Raw genomic sequence first — 17840 nt, 5'->3', positions numbered from 1 at the left:
ATGAGAGGAATAACGTATGGCACTATCCTTCCAAAACAGAAGCAGTGACAGAGATCACAAGAGAAATTAATGGACTGGCTTTCTGTTTGCCCAGGGCCTACCTTTTAAATTTTCCAGACTGTATTCTTATGTTGAAGGGGTGAAAAGGATTGTAGAGGCCTAAAGAACCGCTTGATAGGAGCTGAGCCTATAAAACTGACTATGGCATATTGTCAGTTAAACAGAGCTATCATATGACCCAGCAATTCCATTCCTAAGTATATACTCAAGAAAAATGAAAACATATATCCACACAAAAACTTATACACGAATACTCATAGCTGTATTATTCCTAATAGCCAAACAGCCGAAACAAGCCAAATATCCATCAAATGATGAAGAAATAAACAAAATGTAGTATATCCATACAACAGAATATTATTCAGCTATAAAAGGAATGAAATCCTGCTACACGCTACGACAAGGGTGGATCTTGAAAACATTATGCTAAATGAAAGCATACTGAAAGAAAGCAGCACACATGAGGCCACGTGTTGCATGATTCCATTTATATGAAACACCCAGAATAGGCAAATCCAAAGAGACAGTGGTTGAGAGATTAGTGGTTGCCGGGGAATAGGGGAAGGGGAAATAGGGAGTGACTGCTTAATGGATACAGGGTTTCTTTTGGGGATGATAAAAATGTTCTGGAATTAGATAGTGGTAATGGTTGCACAACCTTGTGAATATACTAAAAACCACTGAATTATACATTTTAAAAGCGTGACTATTATCGTAGGTGAATTATATCTTAACTTAAAAAAAAAAAAGAACCAGAGGACTGTATCTCTTCAAAGCTATATAAATATAGAGGGAGGCAGCCAGGCTAGCTAGCTATCTTTTTCCTCAGCTAAGAGAGAGAGCAATACCACCAGCTGTTCTGTATCTTCTTTTTTATTTCTAAGATATTATTTAAGCCAATAGGATTGGAGAATTTCTACCAACAGTCTCTCCTGGTATTTTCTCAAGGGCCCCATAATAAATACTTAGGAGAGCTAATTATTTACATAACATTTAAAAAGGACTTAATTGTGTCCCCACAGAACGACTTAGTAGATTTAGTCTCTAATACCAGAATATGGTCAATGAGACATGTTTCTTTAAAAATCTTCCTAAATTCCTTTCCTTTCTTCATTTATTCAACTCCACACCTAGATTCAAAGGCCTCCTGCTGTTTGGTACTTAGGAAGAATGGAAATGGCTGAAGGTAAGAGGGCATAGAGTGCAAGGTACAGTCCAGCCAGAAGTTTTGTAGACAAGCCTCTGAATAGCGCCCTACTTTTACTCCTAAGACAGCCCTGGCCAAAGCAGCCAATAAGTCTCAAGAGTTCTCTGAGAGCCAGAAAAGCAGGTGGGAGGCTTGTTCCCAAAGGCTGCCACCAAGTGGCTAGCTGGAAAATGTTTTTTGTGTGTATATGGGGCATGAATTTATAAAATGTGCTAAATGCACTTGGCAGCAGTATTTGAATAAAAATCTGATTGCTGTTTCAGGTAATTTCAAAGTGTAATCATTCAAAAGTGTATAAGGCCCATGTTAGGGACTGAACTACAAATGTTAACATGGCTATTTCTTAATCTTCTCTCACAGTCTGTCTTCCATTCTTTCTCATCAATTCTTGATGTGACAATGGAGAGTCAGAGGAGGCAACTGTGTTGCCAATAAACACAACCCAATACTCTGTCGCTTCCTCCAGAAAATAGAAAGAAAAAATTGAGGATAGGGAAAAACAGTAAATGCATTTAAATGGCAATATAAATTTAAATCTTCTACAGCCTGCAGATAACTCATTCACTTAACAAATATTCACATGTACCGGGCACTTGCTAGAGGCTGGGAGTGAAGTTAAATTTTCTATCTCCCCAGGAAATTAGAAGAGAGTGACACATGCTAAACAAGGGCAAACACGAAATACTGTAAGAGTACAGACTCAGGAGGAAACTAATCCAGCCCCAGGAGGTAAGGAAATGTTTCCTGGTGGAATGATACCTAAGCTGAGGTAGAGAGTCAGGCAGAGGTAGGTGGCCAGGAATGGGGTGACTTTCCAGGCAATATCAAGAGTCTCTAAACATCACAAGGAGGGCGAGAAGACACATTGTTGGAAGCGAGGCAAACATTTTTCTGTGAATCATATCTTTCCTACCAATGTTTATCTTGCTGATTTTCAGCCAAAGGACCTCTCATTTTTGGAGGCCCCTGACAAATACAATCAACTTTTTACTTTATGTTGCTAATCTCCACTAGTGTGCCTTCTCCACTAGACTGTGACATCCACGAGGAAAGTGAGATTGGATCTTATACGGTTTTCTCATTGCTTAGCACTGGGTCTAATTAGGCACACAGTGAATGAACGAAGACTCTAAAAAACATTAATAGAGAGATAACACAGTACATTGGTTAAGAGTGCAAACTTTGGTGTCATACTGCCTTGGTATGAATTTTACCTCAACCAATTATGTGCTGTGTGGACTTAGGCAGTTTCCCTCTCAGTAAAATGGGTATAATACATGAATATTGATGTTCTCAGGATTACATGATAAAATGCATATCAAGTATCTGGCCCATAGGAAGAGCTCAATAAATGTTAGATATAACTCTTTTTCTTAAAAGTTAAAAAATATTAAAAAGTTGTAACTCTGAACATTTCCCCAATTACTTCATGGTATAAAACTTTACCTTTGATGCTTGAAATTCCTGGCAGGGAGACAGGTCTTAGCTGGACAGCTTTCTCAACCTGGTCTCCAAAAGATCGTGGAAATTTTGGCAATGCTGATGGCTTTGATGTGAAACTCTGTACTTGCTCTGTAACAAACACATACAATTTTAGTATTATCAAATCTGACACCAAACTAAACCAGTATTGAAGGTCACCTTTTAGGGCAATTGCATACATACTTAATTTAAGAGAAACAGCTGAGAATTAAGTAACAGAGTGACTAATGCGAGGTTAAAGGCTTGGATTGAGATATGTTTTGCGGGTAAGGGAAGATCAATCAGTAGTAGATAACATTAAGGTTTGAAGCTGTGGTCCCACTGGAAGATCTTATGTATAAGTTAGCATTTTACCTGTTTAGCTGGTAAGAGTTTAAGCCGCAAGTGAGGACAGCATTGGATATCTGACATCCTAGGAGCCATGCTATAAGCCTGATGTGGGGGTAAGTGCTCTTTGACCAGCTGGTGCTGAAAGAGTGCTACCACACGATTATGTACTATAAGGCCTCCTGTTGTAGTCTGTCTCCCACCCAAAAAAGAATAAGAAAGGTTGTATTGTTTTCCCCAAATGAAAAATACTTGTAGGGGGCAGGGGTCAAAGCCAATGCAGTCCAGTGCCGTGGTTATGCCTTGGTTACGTCTTCACAGAGCTTAAACCAGTGGAGGTTGATGCATCTGCTAATATTGGTTAGGTGTCCCTATCTAAAGCCAAGGGCCCTTCCAACCCAATAATACCATGATTATTTGTTAATGGTTTTTCACAAGAACTAATATTTATTTTTAAGTAAATTTTATGCACTTACAGAAATGAAAAGATGCCCATAAACAACATTTAGGGCTGGTTTAATATACAATATGAGAGTAACATTTTTGCCTATAATTGGATGCAGACAGCATGGAGAAGTCTATTTCCAGCCAAACATTACCCATTCTTCCCTTAATAGACTGGAGTACAAATCATGTACAAAATGGGCTTTTTCTAAATGAAAGCAAAGTGTATCAGCTTCATCTCAGTGCGCTCAGGCATCATTCACTCAGTTCGATCAGTCCTGCTGGAACACCTTTCCCCACTCCCAGTGTGGGAGGCAAGCTGCCCAAGCCTGCGTGAAATATTCAGAACCCAGCCCTGAATATCTCACCTTCATTGGCGGTCTCTGGAGGCCTGTTGCTCTCAGGTTTGTTTGTGAAAGCACTGATCAGCTGTAGTTTCTCTCTTAGCTTGGATACCTGAGAATCTGAACTATCTTCTTTCTGCTCAAAAAAAAGATCACAGAAGGTTTAAGGTGGAAGTCAGACCTCATTTGATTCTTCATTATATTTCCAGAGCCTATTTAGCACGTGGTGCTTGGCCCCCAGTAGGTTCCCTATAAATGCAATGAAGGCATGACCCAACAAATACTAGAGAGATCTTTGGTATCAGTGCTGATGAGGGCCTAGCTGGATTTGAGGCTAGACCATTAAGGGAACATTATGCTTCAGATGATCTGATTCACCGTGAACATTTGGCTGATGGGGAAGGCATGCATGTGTTAGCAGTAAAGAAAATGTACCCATGCTCAAGTGCCTATGCGACGCCCATTTCCTAAAGGAGTAGGATGTTGTTTTCTAGGAACTATTTCACACTAACTAATGTTCCTGAATATCTTACTTCACCTGGGACTAGTTTAGGTAAAGTTTTACGCTCTTATCATCTTAAAAAAAACCCAATCAAACCAGAAGTGTTCCCTGATCCTCCTTCTCTGCCTCCATGGGGATGACGCAACTGGTGGTAGGAACATGAAGGAGCTGGAATAGTTCTAATTCAAAGTCTTACTTACATAAGTCTTCTTAAAAAGTTTTTTCCCTATATCCTGCCTCACTCCTGGGATGATGTAGAGTGGCATATAAAAATACATTTAATTATAAAATGAAAGAAGTCTGGTTTCTATGAGGCCAGTTTCTAACTACTTAGGCTAGGGTGAAAGACCTTGATCCTATGTTTAAGTAGAACATAACTCATTACACATTTCTTTTATTTAACGTATATTTACTTATTGCTCTCCTATCTTTATTTCTACCCTAACAGTTACTGCATAGTAGATTGCTTTTGGTTTATTTAGGAAGGTAAAATACAAACATATGTAACTAAAACTAGGTACTAAATGCTTCAAGAATGTATGGTAAGGAGAAATTACATCTGGTTAGGATGCTTCAATGAGGTAGGATAAAGGGACTAATACATTGGGATGACAGTTAAAAACACAGAGTCTGAAGGTAAAGCCAAGAAATTCAGGCTTTCTGTGTACTAGCTGTATTTTATTTTGATATTTACTGTCAAAATCTGACTTGTTCCTGAAATCACTAGTACTTTCCAATAGTAACCACCTGTTACTTTTTTTGGGCTCAACATTTATACCTGGATCTTAAATTTTTTTTGTCATTCTCTAGGTGAGGTTTTTTTTCAAAAAAACTCTTCTTTGCAGAAGCAGTTAGAAAACTCAACAAAAGCCTAGCTTATAAAGCATTAAATCTTAATATATATGATTTTTATCTAGACAATATAAAATTGTTAGGGAAGAACAAATATAGATGGAAAACATTACATTGAAAACTGCCTCTACTATGGTTCATTTCCAAGTTCATTTCCTCTGAACCTCATATCCTTGAACTTCTCAAATGCAATGTGCATCTGAGATGATGTTTTAGCCACTCAGTCACAGTCTTCCTGGCTTTTCCTTTATCTTAGCCCAGGTCTTATAATATTAAACAACACTCTGATCACAGAGAAGTTGCAAATGAACTCTCTTTCCTGGGATATCAAAGTATATCACAGATTGCTTGTCTTATCTTGACAATATATCTGGGAAGAACAAAAAAATAGGAAAGTACAAGGTGATGGGAACTGGCTGAGGCATAAGGGGACAATGTATGTACTGAGACTACAATCCTGTTATCCCTCCGCCATCACCCAAGAGACTGCAATCTTAAAAATAAATCATTTTTAGGTTAGACACCATTTTTAGATCATCTATGCTTCTGTTCCTCATCATTAGTACAGATAACTTACTTAGATTAAAAGTCACTTCCTTAGGGAAGCATTCCTGATCTTTGTTAATGCCCTCATTGCGCCCTACACTTTTCCCTGTAGCACTTATCATACTTGTCATTATGTGTTCAATTATGTGTTAATGGTTTTCTGACTGATGAACTTTGAGCTCCACCAGAACAGGTGTCACATGTCTATCCTGCTCACTGTGGTCACCCAAGCTCCCAGCAAAGTGCTTGGCACAGGGGAGGTGCCTGATAAAGTTTTCACTAATATACTAATTTAGTAATTACTTTGTTTTGAAGCTTCAGCAAATGAGACCAAAGTGCTCCTTTTGAGAAAGACGCAATAGCTTAAAAGCACAAAGATGCTGACGCATCTATTTTTACTTCAGAGTGAGTCTCCTATTATTTACCTTTATGCTTTGGGTTTTTACTGTTTCAGTTCCATTGGTTACTTGATGCAAAGACTCTCTTTTGAGAGTGGCAGCTCCATCACCCATCTTAAAGAGAAAAAAGAAGAACAAGAGAAGATTAAAGGCAAATATTAAAACTTGAACATCTCGCACTTTTGAAATAAACTGGTCAAACTTATTTAAAGGGTCTCAGAACACTTTCAACAGAAATATCAGTAGGCGGGAGGGAGGGAGGCCACTGAGACACAAAGCTGAAACTAGCGCTTCCAGCGGTTTCAGTCACAAACTTTAGAACTTGAAGTATAAAAGACGAGAGAACTTTTACCAAGAAACATGCTGGGTATGATGCTGTTGGAAAGAAAGAGTAGGACAGATGGTACTATTAACAATTTCCTCTTCTGGAGAATAAGTGAGGAGGGGCAGGACAGTACAGGGAGTTTGGGGGTGGCAAGTTTTCACAATAAGCCTTAAAACCTTCAAGGCCTCCTACTCATCAAATCATCCCAAATTCCTAGCCTCTACTTAGTTCGGCTGAGTTCAAAAGGGCTTTTTACAATAAGGCTCCTTTAATCTTCACAGCTTTGTAGTAAATTACACACCCTGCATAGCAGGAGGAGGAACAGGTCTTCTTACTCCATCCTCAAAGCCAAGTCGAGGCAACTTGCCAAGGCTCCACTGCGGCACAGCCAGTTCAAATGCTGCTTTCCATGTGCCAGAGTCTGACTTTATTTGTGGGCTTGCTTCCAGCTTTGGTGGTTACTTGAATTTATAGTACAATTTCCTGTATTTGTATTCCATTTCTCTATATATGCCTGTGTCTTTGTTGTATGAAATCTTTAAGCGTAAGGCTTGCAACTATTAAAAAATAATCCATATGGATTCCAGCACAACGTATATGTGAATGTTGATAAGAAAACGCCACATTTTTTTCACAACAACATGAAAACCAGTATATTTTATGGTCTGCCAGTGTTAGTGACTTACTGGGTCATTCAGTTTCCTCATGTAAAATGAGAGGCTGGACTCAATGGAGAGTCTCAAGTTCAGGAGCTGGTCTGATCTGATCAGTTTTAAATGGCTTTCCTGACATTATATGCAATAGGATCCCCCTAATATCCAGATGAATCAGGATAAATCTGAAAGCCAAGTTCAGGCTTCAAGAAATAACAAAAGATTCTTTAGTTATTGTCACTATCATTGCTCCCACCCATAACAACTTAAAAAAGAAAAGATCAAGATCTCACTTGGAAATACACGCCAGAGCTTCCCTACCAGATGGGGCACTGGTAACATAATATGAGGCTTGTCATCTCTGCCAACAACTTGTGGTGAGGTCTTGGCAAGCAAATGAATCTCTCTACATCTCCCTTTCAAATCAGGACTAACACCGCCTGTGCCATTCACATCACAGAGCTAGTGTAGGGATTAAAGGAGACAAGGATTAAGTATGACACAAATGTGCAGCCTCTCAAATATGCCAGAAGACTGCGTCTGAAAAGGTTGTGGCATGTCACCTAGATACACACAGAACACACTGTAACAAAGAACATGTCACAGAAGATGGGAAAAGGCTCACCATGCTTTCTAGTGAAAGTGAGAGGACAGGTTCACTTGCTTTTCTACCTTGCCCATAGCAACCAGATCTCTTTCTATCAAGTTGATTCTCTGGGAAAGATTACTGACTGTCTCATTCATCCCCTCGAGTTTAAGATCACTCTGTCTCTGGTATCCTACTAGGGCACTGTTTCCCTCCTCTAAAGAGTTGTTAAGGTACAGGCTATCCTGGAGCAGAAATAAATCAAGTTGTGGAACCCAGCTAAAGATGTATACTAGACAAGCAGGCCAGCAGCACTGAACAACCATAATTATGTCAAGTTCCTGAAGTGAAGTCTTTTTCCTAGTTTAGACCATTGATTGTCTGTCTCTGCTTTGTCCCTCCACTCTAAATTGCTCCCAGTTTCCTCCCTCTGGAATTGTTTGACCTCAGCTAGACAGGAGGGGGAAAGAGGGAAGAGGACTACCTACATGATTCACTCTCTGGTCCCAGAAAGCTGAGAGCGTGGGAATTGATTTCCCAATGCTTACCTCACCTGCTGGTGGAGAGCTGGCTGGGTTATTAACTGAAATGCTCATCAACCTAATTTGTCAGAACAAAACTACCTTAGGAGCAATACCAATTACTGAATTGGCTTGTGTGGCAAAACCATAACAAGTAGTGCATTATTTAGTACAAGATTCAATTCTTCTTATTGACATCCTCTAGTATTGATTGCTACTTAAAAAGGAATGATGACCATAGGTTTTAAAGGACATTAAACTCAGGACAGGAATTCTTAGTGAAGATTTCCTTTATTCTCTTTAATGTGACTTTGAATTCAATATCCTTTTCCTCCCTCTTGTCTTTAGTCTTTAGAAAATCCTGATTTTCAAGGGTATGCTTTCTAATATTCTTAGAATTTACTATGGCTCAAACTAGCCATCACTCTGAATTAATCTGCTATCCAGACACCTTTAACTTGCTCAGATTGCTATTTTTCATAAAGAGTTTCAGGATAATCTGGTTGTTCTATGTCTTTCAAGAGGTGAGAAGGAATTTACTCCACTGATCAACATGCAGGGAAAAAAAGCAGAGTGCCAAAGAAGAGACAGGACAGCATCTTGTTTCCTAAGATAGTAACACACATCCCTTTCTGCTCAGTTCCTAGGCAGGCAAATATATGTAGAGAAGCCTGCCAAGGCACCACAACACTAAGCCCAAACTACTCAAGTGGCCTCCAGAGTCCACTGTGGTCACAGGGAGTTAAGCCAGAGACAAAAAGTACCTGTTTCAAATTTTCGCTGTGAGTTTTATTGTCAAGTTCTGATGTAGCTGAAGGTGATGGAATGATCTGGTTGCTTCCACTGGTCTCCTTCAAGAACTGCTGATTTGTTAACAGGAATGGAAGTTAGTATAGGCAATAAGTAATTACTAGTTCTACTTAACCATCTGGGACGGTCTCAGAACACTGCAGCCTCTTCCAGGGAGCATCCACAGATTTATCAACAATGATTTCCTGGGAACCTACAGTGTGACCAGTTCTGTGCTAAGCCCTGAGGGCACCAGATACTTCTGGGGATGCCCAGCATGAAGCATGGGCTGGACAGCATACCTAGATGACCTTGGGAAACTGGGATCTTCCTGGTCTGTTTCTCAGCCTCTGAATGGAATGAACTCCCCAGAAACCAGTCCTCCTCTCCCCCATTACCTGGACTCCCACAGAAACTGTAGAGTCACTATAACTTCCCAGGAACCAACTCAGTCTAAACCTGGCTAGTGTCATGTCCCCAAGACTAAAGAGGTTTGAACATTCAAGGAGTAGCCAGTCATGTAATCACTGGCTTTGGGCACTGAGCACAACCACCACTCATGCGTATTATTAGCTTTTCAGTTTTAACAGCACGTGCCATGATTTATGTTTGAGAGTCATCCTTCCCTTCCCATTCCCTCCTCACTGCTCAAGTCTCTCTTTAATGAGACTGAAGAATAACATGTTTCTATACACTTTTTCCCTTTAGTGAAAAAAATTTTGTATGGCTTAATCTTTCAGAGCCCATAACTACAACTTATTTGGTATAAATTGTGCCAGTAGGAGGATTAACACTGGTAGCCATGGAAGTCTAAAACTGGTAGATTTAATTAGAATGCAATTGGGGCTGGCCCTGTGGCCGAGTGGTTAAGTTTGTGTGCTCCGCTGCAGCAGCCCAGGGTTTCACTGGTTCAGATTCAGGGCGCGGACATGGCACCACTCATCAGGCCACGCTGAGGTGGCTTCCCACATATCACAACTAGAAGGACCTACAACTAAAAAAGACAATTATATACCAGGGGGCTTTGGGAGAAAAAGGAAAAAAAAAAAAGAACGCAATTGGTGAAAAGAAATTGTTTTCCTTGAAATCTGAAATCCTAGACATTCACCAATCCTGCCTTTATAAGAAACAAAAGGCAACAATAAAGAGAAAAGGAGGAGTGGAGGGGAAAAAACCCATGGTTTTTTAAGCTTAAATTTATAAAGTTTAATTTTTGATTTAGGAAATAATGTATTTTAGAAAATATTTAATTACTTGAGCAAATGCTCCAGATATTAAAAAAATAATAATAAAAGAATTGCTGAGTTAGAGAGGTCTTTATTCTTATGGATCACATAGTTACTCAACAGCAGAGTTGGAACTACAATCCAGGGTGTCTGGACACCTAGATCAATGCTTTTTCCTCTGGGTGAGCCCCACTAAATAAGAGTGAGCAGTAGTGGTTTTGAAGAAAATAAAAACCCCTCCCTTCCAGAGCTCTAACATAGCCCAGGTATCTCTGGTACAATTTACCCAGTTTAAACTTGAAACTCCAAAGCTTAAAAAGAGCATGATCTAGAAATTAGTGGAGAAGCTAGGGAACTTCCATGTGCCTTGAAGAGTCCTCATTTCACGTACATGTAACTCATCTCCCCAGCAAGACAGCGAGGGCTGTGCCATCCATTTTTACTCTTCATAAAACCTTCATGGAGCTGAGTACTCATTAGGTGATTAATTAAGGCCTCTGATTGACTGCAGACAGCTTACATCTGCACAGCATTGAGAAACACTTGAAAACAATTCCTGGGCACTACAGGGGTTGGCTCCTGTCTCAGTTATCTGTTGCTACATAACAAATCATCCCCAAACTTTGTGGCTTAAAACGACAATTTATTATTTCTCATGATTCTGTGGGTTGACCTGGCTCAGGGGGGTGTGGGTGTGCTTGTGTTCCACATGGTGTAGGCTGAGGTCACACATCTGGCTGCATTCAATTGGGAGCTCGGTAGAACCAGAATATCCAAGATGGCCTTTCCTCCTCTAGACCTCCTCTTCATCTGGCCTCTCATCATTCTACAGCCTAAGGGCCCTGCCCAAATTCCTGGCCCACAGACAAGAAATTATAGTGAGAAATCACGTGTTGTTTTAAGCCACTAAGTTTTGGGATGATTTGTTCTTCAGCAATAAATAACTGAGACACTTCTCTACTTTCCTTTCCTTCTTTTCCATTTTTCTTCCTACTCATTCCACCCTCAGGAACTGTGTCCCAATGCTGCATCTCTTCCAGCATGTTTGCAAAGGACTCAGCTTTTAATTCTATCCACCTTAGCTGCTTAATTTACAGACTGTAGAAAAATCAATAAACTTTTGCTTATTATGTCTTTTAAAAAGGGGCATAGTTGGGTCTGTGTGGATAATTGGAAAGTTGGCATCAGTACTGTTACAGCGAAAATGGTGGGCAGGAGAACATGGACTCTAGTAGCACTTGTACATTTCCTCACCATATCACTCTGCAGCAACTCCATGGTTGTCTTGTGCTCATCCATGGTTTTCTGTATTGCCTCCACAGCAAGGTGCACACTGTTTAGAGTATTTCCAATGGAAGCTACACTCTGAACGGAAACATGTAGTAAGGTCAGTGTTCCTTCTTTTTAAAAATTCTTAATAGCTTTATTAAGATATAAGTGATATACAACAAGCTGCACATATTCAAATGCGTGACTTTATAAGTTTTGACATGTATACACCTGTGAAATCATTACCACAATCAAGATAATAAACATCCATCACCCCTAAGTTTCCTCATGCCCCTTTGTAATTTTTCCCTCCCTGTCCCCAGGCAAGCACTGATCTGCTTTCTGTCACTATGTATCAATTTGCATTTTCTAGAATTTTATATAAATAGAACTGGTGAGTGAGCAGGTACTTTTCTTTTTGGTATGGCTTCTTTCACTCAGCCTAATTGTTTGGAGATTTATCCATGCCGTACCTACTTGGCATGTAGCTGAGTAGCATTCTTTTATACGGATACATCACAGTTTGTTTATTCACTTGCTGATGGACATTCAGGTTGTTTTCAGTATTTGATTATCACAAATAAAGCTGTTATAAACATTCATGTACAAGTCTTTATGTGGGCATATGCTTTCATTTCTCTTCATTATAAGCTTTCTCATCATCATAATACCTATGAGGTGAATGACTCATCATGTGGTAGATGTATGCTTAACTTTAAAAAAAAAACTGCCAAACCATGTTCTAAAATGGTTATACTACTTTACATTACCATTAGCAGCATATGAGGGTCCAGTTACTCCATACTCTCATCAATACTAGTACTCTCAGTCTTCTCAGTTTTAGCCGTTGCAGCAGGAGTGTAGTGGTATTGCACCATGATTTTACTTTACATTAAACATTGATCTAATGGAGGTCAGTGTTCCTAATTATTTCAACTATCTTCAAACTATGAATTTCATATAGCTTATACTGACACAATTAACAGGAAACTACATATATGTGTATATACATATATACACTCACACACACAGTTTACCTATCAATCAGTCAATAAATCACAAGCCATTTTCCCAATTTAAAAGACTTTCCCTAGAGGAAAACCAAATCTTTCCTTAAAAAAAACAAAGATATTAATTTATAAATTTAAGACCCACAGATAAGGTTCTCCCAGACTGCCTCTACTACCCCTGCTGTAGGCAGGCAGATGGCCAGAGCTAACGATGAAGACTGCCACTATGCCAGGAGCAAATGATGACTTTTGAGTGAAAATGGGTGGAACCATTTTTGGCTCTGAGAAATCTAGCATTGCAGAGAAAAATGAAAAATTCCACCTGGCAGCATTTTTTGTTCTTCTACTTTAGAATTCCATCAGTAACTACTGAGCAGAGTTAAACATGGGTGATAGCTTACTTTGCTTTTATTAGGCCCAAGGAGCTCAAGCGGACTGGGGACTTGGGAATATGATTCAGAGACCATCTCTTAAAAAAGGCCTGTCCTTTGGGGCCGGCCTGGTGGCGGAGCAGTTAAGTTCGTACGTTCTGCTTCTCGGCGGCCCAGGGTTCACTGGTTTGGATCCCAGGTGTGGACATGGCATAACTTAGCAAAAGCCATGCTGTGGTAGGCATCCCACGTATAAAGTAGAGGAAGATGGACATGGAGGTTAGCTCAGGGCCAGTCTTCCTCAGCAAAAAGAGGAAGATTGGCAGTACTTAGCCCAGGGCTGATCTTCCTCAAAAACAAAGACCTGTCCTAAGGGAATATTCTAGAGTGTTACTATTTGGTGGGTGTTGGCCTCTTATTAAGATATACTGACAATTTTATAGTGTCACTCAGTATTTTTAACCAATGTCCTTTTTATTCTACTGATAGTCAAGATTCCAAGAGAATAAGAGATGACATTTTCAACAAATAAAAAAAATTACATGAGATACATTGAAGTTAGCCAGACCTGGTGATCTAGTGGTTAAGATTCAGTGCTCTCACTGCGTGGCTTGGGTTCGTTTCCAGGTCAGGGAACCATACTACCCATCTGTCAGTTGTCATACTGTAGTGGCTGGGTGTTGCCGTGACACTGAAAGCAGTGCCACTGGTATTTCAAATACTAGTAGGGTCATTGATGGTGGACAGGTTTCAGTGGAGTTTCCAGACTAAAGCAGATTAGGAAGAAGGACCTGGCCACCCATTTAAGAAAAAATTGGCCATGAAAATCCTACAAATAGCAGCAGAGCATTGTCTGATATAGTGCCAGAAGATGAGAGGATGGTGCAAAAATACCAGGCAGGGTTCAGCTCTGCTGTACATAGGGCTGCTAGGAGTTACAATCAACTCAACGGCACTAACAACAAACAACATTGAAGTTAGGTAGTATTTGAGATGACTTACCACTTCAAAACTGAGCCACTTGTAATAAAAGTAGTGCCTGACACTATAAATGCACAGATTTGCAAAGAGACAACACACTGGGTAGAAGGCTCTAAGCTGGGATGTTATCTATGCCAGCTCTGTTGTTACAGAAGCTACAGGCATTCAAAGACACCTACTGTTAGAGAAGCCTCACTAGCTGGATGTATGAGCCAACTGGGATGCAAGAAGATAGTAAGCTCTTGTTTAAGATTTTTTTTAAGGAAGCAGCTGACAGAGCCATGTGAACTTTAGAGCAAATCCTGAAACTAGTACTCTCACCAACTGCAACGTGCCTGGCACATAGTGGAGGAACCTCCACAAATGTTTACTGAATGAATGAATGCAAGAATAAACCCATCTCCTTTTCTAATGCAAGACCACCAGGATTGTTTCTGTATTAAAGGATACACAGGCCTACCTTTTCCCACTAGGCCCTTGGGAACAATGGCAAGGAGAATTTGGCCTCATCAAAGTTGTCCCTACTTTTTTTTTAAGCTGTAAGCAGATGACCATATTGGACAAATAGCAAACTATGGAGACTGAGAACACACAGCTAGGTGTGGCTATAAAAATAGCAAGTTTTGTTTCTGCTTGTGCCTTAGGAATTTCTCACTCCCTTGTGGAAACAATTTATATGTTTAGAGAGCCTGGCATATAATCAAATCAAACTTAACACACACTATCTTTTAAAAGTCAAAGATCCTAGATTTGATACCCATTGTTTGGGGTTCCCTTGCTCCAGAATCCCTTCTTCCATTTCCTGCTGTAGGGGCTGGTGTTGCTTATGCTCCAATTAGGCACCTTCTCCTTCCTACCTTATCCACTCACCCCACCCGGCTCTACGTATTATTCATCTGGTTGGTCACTGCCTCTTGCTCTAGGCCTGAATTCTAGGGATCAAACAAACAGAAATTCCAAATTATTGTTTGCCTAGGCCCTAGATTGTAGGGTATGTAACGTAGGAGTGACTTGCTTAGAGGATGTGCACTTTTACCTTCATAAAATAATATATATTGTTTTCTAAAATGCTTTTTACCAATTTATACTCCAGTAGGAGTGTTTGAAAGTTTCCTTTGCTCCACATCCTTGCCAATACTTATATCCTGAATTTTTAATTTTTGCATTTCCTCAAATTATCCTTTTAATTTTTTCTTAAAAAACCTCTTTCTCAATCATGGAAAAGAAAAGCAATTTAGAGCAACTCTCATGTACAACTGATCTGTTTTCATGAAGATATTGTGGATGATGAACTGAAAAAGCAAGTGATGAAAAGCAAACCCATATATGTTAAGATAGAGTCCCAGCAGAGCAATCCTGGAACTTGGAGAGCCAAATAAAAAGGTCTGAATCCATCTCAAACCACAGCTAAAGTCACCTGTTACAAATTAAAGGCCCAACTAACCAGAACAAAACAGATGAACTCTCTAGAACACAGTGATATGCTCTAGTACTACCCTAGTGGAACAGTTGATTTCAAATGCCAGGCTGTCAAAGAAAACTTGTAAGAATCTAGAATTACCACAGTAGGTTAATCTCACCACCCACACATATCACTTACCTTCTGAAGTCCCTCCACAGTGGCAGGCAGGCTAATTAAGTCTGCAGCTGACTTAACATTGGCTTTGAGGTGATTTACTGCAGAAGTCAACAGAGAAATCTGAAAGGAAAAGAGTAACAAAGAATGAAAATAGAATTTGTAGAGTGAATGCTTCCTTCACAAACTCTACAGTTGATGATGTCAAAGCACCCTTGGCTTTTACGTGTTTCTGTGATCCAGACATTATACCCGTCAGCTCACAGCAGCAGAGGAACTACAGTACCTTGGATAGACTTGAGATCTGGGAGGCAGCAATAATACCCTTTCTTTCCCTGCCCGATTTAAACACTAGTGCCAAAGAGGGAAAGGCAAGGATTATTCTTTATCTTACTCCTGGCAGTTACAAGATCCAAAAATCTTAAATTACCCAAAAGATGCAGTGATTACAACACAATCCTTCAACAATTGACAGGAAGAAAACTAATGATCAAGGACCCCTGAAAGATTTCATTTTAGTAAAAAATAACACCTCAGTTATTTACTGAACTTTTGTTCCTGCCCAAGTGGGAACATATATTAGAAAGTAAAAGCCCATCACCACAAAATACAGTCTACAGGAACTGCACCCTGACAACCTGAGCAGCACTTTCAACTACTTGGAGATTTAGTTTTGGTTTAACAATGTGATTAATATTTCAAACTCTATAGCTCAACCAAAGCACTACTTTGCACCCTGAAGGGGCTCAATAAATACCCACTGACTTGCTGACTGATGCACTGACTGTATTAAAATAGGAATTGAATCAAAATAAAATGTGTCTTCTCTTCTGCTATTTAGGGGTAGAATTCTAAATAGCTGGACTTCTCTCCTGAACGGGGACTGAGGGAACCTTTATAATACGCACTTTCAGGCTGCAGATCATATTCTAACAACCTTGCAGTTTGGTTCAAAACATGCCTAAAAGAGTCTTAGTTCCAAACTGCTTTCCTGTCCCAAATTCTAGGATGAGGACACAAATCTGCCAACAGCAATTGTATTCAAGGTGACCTCACAGAGTAACCACTGAAGTTTCTGGGCAGTTGTTACATGTTGAACACTGCTGTAGGCACCAGACAGATATAAGACAAAGTCAATTCGATCCCTGCTCTTTCCTTCAGCAAACGCTTGGCTTCTTCCCTGCGCCAGGCACTGTGCAGGCATTGAGGAGACAGTGGCAAACAAAACCATGAGGTTTTACTCTCATGGAGCTTACACCCTAGCAGAAGGTGACAGAAAAACAAGGAAGTAAAGTATCGGGTAGTAATCAGTACTACACAAAGAATTTAAATTGAGCTCCTAGAGCAGCCGCAGTGTGTTCTGAAAAAGGGAGTCCAGTGAGGAGGCCGGGAACTCAGGGACTCAGGTTCTCTTCTCCTTCTTTCCTTTTAGGAGGGATGAAGACCATTTTTCATTCATTCATTCATTCATTCCATTCCAGCAACAAATGTTTACTGAGCCCTATTTTATACCAGTGGCGAACAACACAGATGTCAGTGATCTTGTGATGGTTACATTTTATTGCAAGGAGACCGACAATTTTATATAAGAAAAATATCAGACAGTGTGCTATGTTAGAAGAAAACGAAAATAAGGTGATTTGATAAGTGACTGGGTAGCTACTTTAGATTGGATGGTCAGAGAAGGCCTCTATAAGGAGATGAAATTTAAACTGAGATCTTAATAATAGGAAGGAAATAATCAAACAATGATTGAATGAAAGTACATTTCAGGGCAGAGGGAATTGCTAGGGCAAAGGCCCCAGCGCAGGGAAGAGCTTGGCATATCTGAAGAATAGAAAGAAGGCCTGGTGGCAAGAGCATATAATGTGAGTGAGAAGGGAGAGGCAGAGGGGCGAGGATGGGGAGGGAGAGGGTAGAGGTAGGTGGGTAACTGTAGAGAAACAATTGAGTACTAAATGTGATACTGAATAAAGCTCCCAGAAAAGAATATTAGTGCAGGCTGAAAGGGACAGGCTTCACCGGAGCAGGACTCAAATTAGACTCCGATGGAGAAGACAGAGTTCTAGATATAAAAATAAAGCAGGTATTCTTTCTAGGTTAGAAGGGTGAGTGTGGCATTGGGGAACAGGTAGGGAGCAACAGCATGAACAGGCCCAGGAATAGTTTTTCTTCAAGGTATTTCTCAAAGTGACAATGATTTGTTTATTTGTGTGATTAATAAGGTTTCTCTCTTCCACTAGACTGTATGTTCCATGTCATCAAGGACTATATCTGTTTTATTTTCCATAATATGCCTGCCACAAAGACAGGCATTCAATAAATATTTACTGAATGAATGAATGGCCGAGAATGAACACTCTGTGTCTGG

General features: G+C 40.0%; 1 protein-coding gene across 2 annotated transcripts in view; it reads right to left on the bottom strand.

The window, feature by feature from the left end:
* The window catches only part of EFCAB14 (EF-hand calcium binding domain 14), a 37036-nt gene that overhangs the window by 3659 nt on the left and 15537 nt on the right, over nt 1–17840 (bottom strand). Inside the window, exons 4-9 of one of the 2 annotated variants that reach the window (XM_014827881.3) lie at nt 15494–15592; nt 11517–11627; nt 9012–9107; nt 6190–6276; nt 3889–4000; nt 2714–2839 (exon numbers count right to left, since the gene is read on the bottom strand). In XM_014827881.3, the coding sequence (XP_014683367.3) occupies nt 2714–2839; nt 3889–4000; nt 6190–6276; nt 9012–9107; nt 11517–11627; nt 15494–15592 (631 nt within the window). Of the gene's footprint in view, nt 1–2713; nt 2840–3888; nt 4001–6189; nt 6277–9011; nt 9111–11516; nt 11628–15493; nt 15593–17840 lie in introns of both variants that reach the window. The other variant, XM_014827880.3, reaches the window with a different exon arrangement.

The sequence above is a fragment of the Equus asinus genome, chromosome 5 (genome assembly GCF_041296235.1).
Source record: "Equus asinus isolate D_3611 breed Donkey chromosome 5, EquAss-T2T_v2, whole genome shotgun sequence".
Classification (NCBI taxonomy): Eukaryota; Metazoa; Chordata; class Mammalia; order Perissodactyla; family Equidae; genus Equus; species Equus asinus.
This window is presented reverse-complemented; position numbering and strand designations above follow the sequence as displayed.